Below are 8,929 nucleotides of genomic sequence, written 5' to 3'. Positions count from 1 at the left end.
GTTAATACTTCGGTAAAACCACTAGATACAGACATATGGTCAAAGTTGTCGAACTAAAATTCAAAGCGCCGCCTCTTCTTTGTTTTCTTTAAAGTATGCAAAAATATTTCTTTTTAAAACATGGTACATGATAAAGGTATTGTTTTTATGTACATTAAGGCAGAAAATTAAGTTCATCTTTAATATAATTCGCAATTAATGAGCTTAATTACCATGACCTACTTTTCAACAATGGAATATTTTTTTCAATCAATTTTACTAATGAATGTTTTGATATGGATTATTACATGAAAATTAAGAAGAAAAAATCCAAAAATATAATGTAGGTTTGTCATAATGGAGCTGTTTATGAATTTTACCCCCCACTTTACCCCCCCATAACTAATGAATGGCTCAGATCTGACCTTAATTTTATGTCATATCATGACCGCCTAACCCCAAGGAATTCCTACACAAGAAATAAAAAATATCGGTCATGGCCGCCAGAAGGCCCAAATTGGCACTCCTCCTTTGTTCAGGTAAGTTCTATTTATAGCTTGCTCTACAGCTGTTTTTCATGCAAACAAAGCCAAATAGGACAGTATAAGTAAAACCATAATACCTCATAAATGCATTTTCCAGTTGAAAAGTTCACACAAGATCAATTTTGTCTCCTCTGCTATTTGCTATTTTGGTAAATGTCAAGAAAATCTTGTTTAACAAAACAAAATTGATTCAACTTGAGTGATCTTTTCCAGTTTCAAAAAGAAAACAAACTGCAGACATGTTATATAAAAATATTAAATTACCTACATAACTTATCATTAATTAATCAAATGTAACCTGACATGGGCTGCCTTCAAGCCGAGTGTTCCTTCAACAGCTATATATTGTATCTCCATCCATTAATTCCTTCAACAAACAAGAGGTCTCGTGGACCTGCATCTCTCACCATTTCACAGATACACTATACCCACATCATTAATCTTCAAAATAGATCTGAATTAATTTACTTAAACCAACTAAGACTCTCCAGACTGATTATCATTGGTCTACCGTGAGTAGATTTTATTCTGGAAGACTTTCAATTTGTTAACATGTATTTCTGAATAAAAACCTACAAATAACATTTTCCCCATCATCTGGTACAAGATTTTTGGTTAATTAAAAGAATTTAAAAGTGTATTTTCACATATATGACACATCCTGTGACCTTGAACATTGGTCAAGATCATTACATTCTATTGACAAACCTTTAAGCACTTAAAGCCAGCAACCTTGTAGTCAAATATTACTGTATGACGGTGTCAACAAGTGACCCTTGTGACATTGATTATGGATCAAGGTCATTTGTGTTTGAAAACTTTGTCTAGCCATTAGGACAGATGGACAAACAAAGTCAAACATCCCTCATCAGTTCCTTCAACAAACAAACAGTAATCTTTTACACCATCCAGTTCCTCCTAAAAACAAGTTATCACATCAAACTGACAGTATTCAGTCCATTTTTACTACCACCTTTCCGATGTTCTGTCTTTTGAAGATCATTTTAAAAGCATTGTTGATCTGTGAACAGACGAGTAAACTTTAAGAAAAGATGATAAAAGGAACAAATAAATTTATTATATACATGTACTAATGATATATTATCCTTGAAAAAATCAAATGATACTTTTATCTGTATAAACTTGTTCAACTCTCTTTTCTTTAGAAAAGTTTTCCTCTCTCTATGTACCCTATAACAATTTGAAATGCAATATGGTAAATATTTAATCATTAAAGTGAAATAAGAATTAAAGTTAATCTAACTTCATCGGCCGAACCTCTCTTCTTAAATATTTATAGAATGAATAAAGTAACAAATGTTTTAGCAAACAGATTTATGGTCTCCTAATACACATTGTGATTGCTGACTAATGAGCCATGATAGGTTTGTGATAAAGATTACAAAAAAAATAACACTATTTGCTAAAACTGTCACCATTTACTAAAACTGTCATTCCTTAAACAAAGACAACGTACCTCTGATAGTAAGGGGGATTATGCCCAGCAGCTATCACTTCAAAACAAAAGACAACTCACCTCTGATAATGGTAGTATGTCTCCAATGTGAGGGGAGTTATGCCCAGCAGCTATCACTTCAAAACAAAAGACAACTCACCTCTGATAATGGTAGTATGTCTCCAATGTGAGGGGAGTTATGCCCAGCAGCTATCACTTCAAAACAAAAGACAACTTACCTCTGGTAATGGTAGTATGTCCCAATGTGAGGGGAGTTATGCCCAGCAGCTCTCACTTGACAACAAAGACAACTTACCTCTGGTAATGGTAGTATGTCTCCAATGTGAGGGGAGTTATGCCCAGCAGCTCTCACTTGACAACAAAGACAACTTACCTCTGGTAATGGTAGTATGTCCCCAATGTGAGGGGAGTTATGCCCAGCAGCTCTCACTTGACAACAAAGACAACTTACCTCTGATAATGGTAGTATGTCTCCAATGTGAGGGGAGTTATGCCCAGCAGCTCTCACTTGACAACAAAGACAACTCACCTCTGATAATGGTAGTATGTCTCCAATGTGAGGGGAGTTATGCCCAGCAGCTCTCACTTGACAACAAAGACAACTTAACTCTGGTAATGGTAGTATGTCCCCAATGTGAGGGGAGTTATGCCCAGCAGCTCTCACTTGACAACAAAGACAACTTACCTCTGGTAATGGTAGTATGTCCCCAATGTGAGGGGAGTTATGCCCAGCAGCTCTCACTTGACAACAAAGACAACTTACCTCTGATAATGGTAGTATGTCTCCAATGTGAGGGGAGTTGTGCCCAGCAGCTATTGCTTCCACACAATCATCTATAGACTTCGAAAAGACTGGGTAGTTCTTCCTGCTGTAGTCGCCCCAATAAACACCAGTAACTGAACAAGACTTCACCAACAGCAGATTGGCTGGAATGCTAGGGATTTTTCCTGAGGTGTAACCGATGGTCAAGATTCTTCCCTCATGGGCAAGGCTATGGAAAGATAACAAAGCAATTGTCAAGATTGTACCTTCTATGGGCAAGGCTACGGAAAGATAACAAAGCAATGGTCAAGATTGTACCTTCTATGGGCAAGGCTACGGAAAGATAACAAAGCAATGGTCAAGATTGTACCTTCTATGGGCAAGGCTACGGAAAGATAACAAAGCAATGGTCAAGATTGTACCTTCTATGGGCAAGGCTACGGAAAGATAACAAAGCAATGGTCAAGATTGCACCTTCTATGGGCAAGGCTACGGAAAGATAACAAAGCAATGGTCAAGATTGCACCTTCTATGGGCAAGGCTACGGAAAGATAACAAAGCAATGGTCAAGATTGCACCTTCTATGGGCAAGGCTACGGAAAGATAACAAAGCAATGGTCAAGATTGCACCTTCTATGGGCAAGGCTACGGAAAGATAACAAAGCAATGGTCAAGATTGCACCTTCTATGGGCAAGGCTACGGAAAGATAACAAAGCAATGGTCAAGATTGCACCTTCTATGGGCAAGGCTACGGAAAGATAACAAAGCAATGGTCAAGATTGCACCTTCTATGGGCAAGGCTACGGAAAGATAACAAAGCAATGGTCAAGATTGTACCTTCTATGGGCAAAGCTATGAAAATATAACAAAGCAATGGTCAAGATTGTACCTTCTATGGGCAAGGCTATGGAAAGATACCAAAGCAATGGTCAAGATTGTACCTTCTATGGGCAAGGCTATGGAAAGATAACAAAGCAATGGTCAAGATTCTACCCTTGTGGGCAAAGACATATAATATTCAGACACTTATAGTGAGCTTCATCTGAACCCTGCAATATATGTGGGACAAATTTTTTTGCATTTCATGTCAAAGAAATAGAAGATTTTGTTTAAATTTTGCTTCATATTATTATAGTCAACTTCAATCTCTCATACTAACCTTCAACCCCAGCTGAAAATTAACCAACCATAACTATTTCAGATGAAATCTGCCAATCTGAGGAACTAACTGATATGTCTCTGTCCTTTGACATCCTCACCTCTTCAGACACGTAAGGAACAAATCTCCTCCTACAGTATCAAACACCACGTTAGGTCCCTTTCCGTCTGTAAGTTCTTTGAGTCGACTCCGCACATCCTCTGTATTGTAGTCTATGATGTGTGATGCTCCTTTACTTCGTATTACGTCAGCTTTTTTTAGACTTCCACAGGAGCCAATAACCTTCACGTCAAAGCTAAATATTAACAACATGGCAACAAACTACAACATACTGTCCTAACTACCCAGTACATGATCTGACACATCAAATTTATAAACATAGATTTTTTCATCATACTGCAGTGAAATGTACATGTATGTCTATGTGTTAATGTACAAAATGATGTTGACTGAAACAATCTATGAGTTGCAACAACTACTTGTTTTTATATTTTAGATATTACCATCCTCCCTTCCATAAACACTATTAATACCTACCTTTGCCCCTAGCTGTGCACCAATATCCACAGCTGACAACCCTGTGCTGCCTCCAGCTCCTGTTACAAACAACGTCTCTCTGGATATCAAATAGTATAGGTCGGCTGATTAACTTATTTGACAGTGCTCTTTTTGTTGTGACTTTATTTTCCCCCCAAAACAATTCTAGTTTTAAAAGTTCAGTTTTTATACATGTGAGTCTCTTAAAATTTGTAAATATATTTACAGTTTTATAGATGTTTGTGCATTACCGGTATTTTCTGATTCAAAAAAGAAGTAAAGATCAGCATGGCTTATAATGTATTTACTTCTAAACTTGCATTTGTGTAAGGAAAACTTAGCACTGGATAAGATTGATGAGCTTTCATAGACATTTTTGGTAATTTTACATGCCAAACAATTTTCTTTTATTAATCTTACATGAGGTTAAGGTCACAGTGACCTAGTTAGAAAGCAGTAGATTTCTGTGGGTTATCAGTGTATTTAGAAAATCAGCTCAATAGTTATACAGTTGTAGTAACTCACAACATATCAAAAATCTTCATATGCACATCATGCAAACATCATACGCACATCATGCATACACATCATACGCACATCATGCATACATCATACGCACATCATGCAAACATCATACACACATCATGCATACATCATAAGCACATCATACATACATCATGCATACATCATACGCACATCATGCATACATCATGCATACATCATACGCACATCATGCATACATCATGCATACATCATACGCACATAATGCATACATCATGCATACATCATACGCACATCATGCATACATCATATGCACATCATGCATACATCTGGCTCAGATCAAAATTGTGCCATGTAGTGTGATCCCACAACTGTAGTTTTAGCCTGAATTCTGACGTTATATTTACAAAGCTGTCTGCTCTGGTACCTATCAACCAAATGTCAAGTGTGAGGGAGATAATACATGTATATCCCTTTAATGTCCAGACTAACAGATTAGATTTTCATAAGATATTAATATAAACTGCACCTGGACATGTTGATGTTACAAATCAAATGATGCAAAATTCTGTGCTTAGAGAGTATAATACTTACAATGAAAGAATGAAGTTATAATAACATACCCCATCTTAAGATTGGCCTTTTCAAGTGCCAACCGAGATGTTGCATAGTTGACAACTGACCCTGCAGCTACCTCATATGATATAGATTCTGGAACTTTCCTTAAAACCTGTTGATATATACACCCAAGAATGTATACATATATAAAGCATCTTTTAATATAGTAATATAGTGCAATGATCCTATGGTGTTTAGTAAAATTATGATCCTTCATGATAAACAAACTAGTCATTTGAAAGGAATCATTTATGATAAACAGATCTTTTCAATAAATAAACAGATTTTCTGAGGGGATTGTTTACTGCAATGAAACATTTCACAAACATATTTGAGCTTTGCAATAACACAACATATTAAAAGTGGGTCATGGTCATTCTTGCAAACAAATAAAGGAAGTTTAGACAAATATATGATATTCATAGCTCGATGTTCAGATAATGTAAATACATTTATGTTCTGGCCAAGGCACTTTAAATTAGGTCAAGATAATTAACTTGGTTACAGGGATAAAACAAATATTGAAAGCAAATATTTCTTCCTTTAGCGTGTTTTACAGACCAAATATTAAGTCTGATGAAGTTCTGTTTTCATTCATTTTGTCATGTGTCTGTCTTTCTGTGCTGTTTAAGTCCATCAAGAGTATTCATTTGAACAAAAAATGTTCGCTACTCATTTTTGTTACTTTGAATATTAAAATACTTTTCTCACAGATGATACAACAAAACTCTCTTGGTTATTTGACAGAAGCCATATTTTCAGGCAGATGAGATAAAAATCTTCTCATTACAAAACAAAAATAAAGATGGTGAAAAAGCAAGGCATGTCAGACTTGTCATATCAGAATATCTATAACATATGTAAATGATTCTCTCAATACCTAAACTACCTTTCATTTTTAGGTCATGAACACCATATTTGTTTAAAGAGTGACAGGTGAGTGACTGACCATTTCTGGGATTATGCAATGGTTGGAGAAGCCTCCAGACTTCAACAAAGCAAACACTCTATCACTGGTTTTCAATGTTTTCACATTACTGCCTACAGCCATCACCTCCCCGGAGATCTCCATCCCTGTAATGTGCCCAGTCAGTCAATAACGATCAGAGTAGAAATAATATTTTCATCTCCCTCACTTGTTAGGTACCAGTAATATGAATTAACAGTTCTTATTAATTTACTTGTGACCATACAATAAAATCATAATTAGATTGTTGTGGTTCAGATAAAACTACACAATTTTCCACAAATGTTATATTTATAATCTATACAGATATTTAAAACTATGTCATTTTCTTATACTGTGTAAACTTTTACCGAGAAGATTTCAAATAATGTAAAATAACACCAGGGTGATGAAATAAATAATACCTCTGGTTGATAAAGACACTATTAACATACTGTCGGCTTTTTAGACTTTGTTAAAATACCATAATCATACTACCTGGTACAAAAGGCGGCTGGTTTACTTCTTGGTAGAGCCCCTTACATTGTAATAGGTCAGCATAGTTGATGCCGCAAGCTTTGATGGCTACAGACACCTGCAGGAAGCGAGTTTATAACAATGACACCAGTAGAAAATTTATTTCCAAAATATTCTCATGAAAGTCAGACTCCAGATTTCAGATATCTCATTATTTTTGCACATCACAGATCTGGTTTAATATAATACAGATGATGAATAGCATGAAAACATTGCTATATGAATCAAGGGCAATAACTCTTTTAGCCTTTGATTCCTACAGCTATAATTCAGAAGTTTCAAATACCTCATTTTCACCAAGACTTGATGGATCCAGTGTTTTTCCATCATCAATGATCTCCAGTGGTTTAGAAAAGTCTGTACAAACTGCTGACATGTAGGTTGCCTTCTGAGAACATTGGATCCCATTCCTATAAGTTTCAGTTTAATTGTATTATCAATACTTTTTTCTTTTTTGTTTCACAAGTACATATATCAGCATTATTTTGTTCTCAAGTGAACATTTAATTCATCTCTGAAGTTTTTGATTCAAAAGCAAATGTGAGCATTAAATAACTATTTGTGTCATAAATGAGCTCCATCATCTGAAGGCAATACATACAGTGTATGTTGATTGGTAGGCACAGACAAAATGGGTAATTAAATTGGGACATTGGGAAATCCGGCTGGACAATGCTAGATTCTTAGGTACTAGATTCTGAGTGGAATGCTCATTTGCAAGGAGTAATTTACTGGTGATAACAAACACTTCCGGGTGATTACGTGTTTTTGGGTATTTATTACCCACTTTTCTAGTAGCATACCCAAAATCTAATCCCTAGTTTTAGGCCAGTTACATGTCTGTGTCTGTCTTTTTTTTATATCAATTTACATGAGATTCACAGTCACACGTCAGAGGCGGTCTTATAGATGTCAATATACACGTAGATCGCATATCATTGTCCGTCTGAGCTGGCCTCACGTACCTAACATAATGCATGTTGACTATCGCTGATGAGTAAAATCAGCTGATTAGGGGTGTATCCCAGACGAAATAACCAAGAACCTGACCACATCGTTCTTGTCAGATGTTTTGCCTCATTAATATATGCTTCTACTGACATAACACTTTGACAATTACCTGCACCACAATGCCAAATATCGACATTTACTCCACATGTTCATCGCCACACTATATTTAACCTATTTAACCTTACCGGATGTTGACAAAATGAAACAAGGCATATAAGTGTAAACTTCCTGTGCACGTGCGTACGTAATGATAATGTGTTCTTTACCATATATGTACATCTCTGGTGGGCCACGTCACTGAATGTCTTCTGGTTTTCATGCGAAGTTTGGAAGACGAAATATGGTACGTGTGACAATTTTTGATAAGCATAAATATTGTTTTCTTGAAAAGGAGCAAAAGGGATTTTGTACTCTCAGGTGGTATAGACAAGTTTATGAAAAATGAAAATGTTTTCATTATTTTGCTTTTACAATAAAAAATTATTCCGATACCGACTTAGGACACACGTTTCAATCTCTCATGAAAGGAGAGGGGAGAAAATGGACAGAAAAAAGTCCAAGTCCCTTTTCATGACTCATGGTGCCATCTGCAAATGTAATAATCAAACCCTCTAGCTCTGCAATTAGTTGTCTGGCAAAACTACTGTGCACACACAAAAATGTAGTTAGTCTCTATGGCTTAATTTGATGCAAGTGCATATTTAAAAAAAATAAAAATCAAAACATGTTCATATACAATACTGTTGAATGCATATATTAAAGATGTCAATTTTTACACCTTTTATATGTATCAAAACATTTTCACTCGTTATATATTCCTTGTTGAATTCTTTGTTGAGTTCCTGTATGGGACTG

General features: G+C 35.7%; 1 protein-coding gene across 3 annotated transcripts; it reads right to left on the bottom strand.

Annotated features, from left to right (window-relative positions):
- Window positions 1-764: 764 nt before the first annotated feature.
- On the bottom strand, window positions 765-8,226 carry LOC132561179 (quinone oxidoreductase-like protein 2 homolog). Of its 3 annotated transcripts, none has more exons than XM_060225905.1 (9): window positions 8,184-8,223; window positions 7,350-7,473; window positions 7,025-7,121; window positions 6,530-6,654; window positions 5,586-5,692; window positions 4,462-4,540; window positions 4,025-4,206; window positions 2,765-2,993; window positions 765-1,545 (listed from the first exon to the last, which is right to left on the bottom strand). In XM_060225905.1, the coding sequence occupies exons 1-9, from the start codon at window positions 8,219-8,221 to the stop codon at window positions 1,477-1,479; spliced, it is 1,050 nt and encodes a 349-aa protein (XP_060081888.1). In that variant the 5' UTR covers window positions 8,222-8,223; the 3' UTR covers window positions 765-1,476. The 3 variants fall into 3 exon arrangements, with proteins under 3 accessions (XP_060081888.1, XP_060081889.1, XP_060081890.1); XM_060225906.1 differs by lacking the exon at window positions 8,184-8,223 and adding an exon at window positions 8,029-8,106; XM_060225907.1 differs by lacking the exon at window positions 7,350-7,473 and having other exon boundaries at window positions 8,184-8,226.
- Between the last annotated feature and the right edge of the window lie 703 nt (window positions 8,227-8,929).

Source organism: Ylistrum balloti, unplaced genomic scaffold, assembly GCF_031769215.1.
Source record: "Ylistrum balloti isolate Yb309-2 unplaced genomic scaffold, AGI_CSIRO_Ybal_v1 Utg371166, whole genome shotgun sequence".
Taxonomy (NCBI): domain Eukaryota; kingdom Metazoa; phylum Mollusca; class Bivalvia; order Pectinida; family Pectinidae; genus Ylistrum; species Ylistrum balloti.
Note: the sequence above shows the minus strand (reverse complement) of the source record. Positions and strands in the feature narration are given on the sequence as shown.

Bases quoted from the DNA above. Each gene is read 5' to 3' on its own strand.
- LOC132561179 (XM_060225905.1), bottom strand. From the start codon at position 8,221: ATGTGGAGTAAATGTCGATATTTGGCATTGTGGTGCAG. The intron at 7,122-7,349 runs GTATTTGAAACT...CGCTTCCTGCAG, and splicing joins CAAGTCTTGGTGAAAATGAG to GTGTCTGTAGCCATCAAAGC. The intron at 5,693-6,529 runs GTCAGTCACTCA...ATATATCAACAG, and splicing joins ATTGCATAATCCCAGAAATG to GTTTTAAGGAAAGTTCCAGA.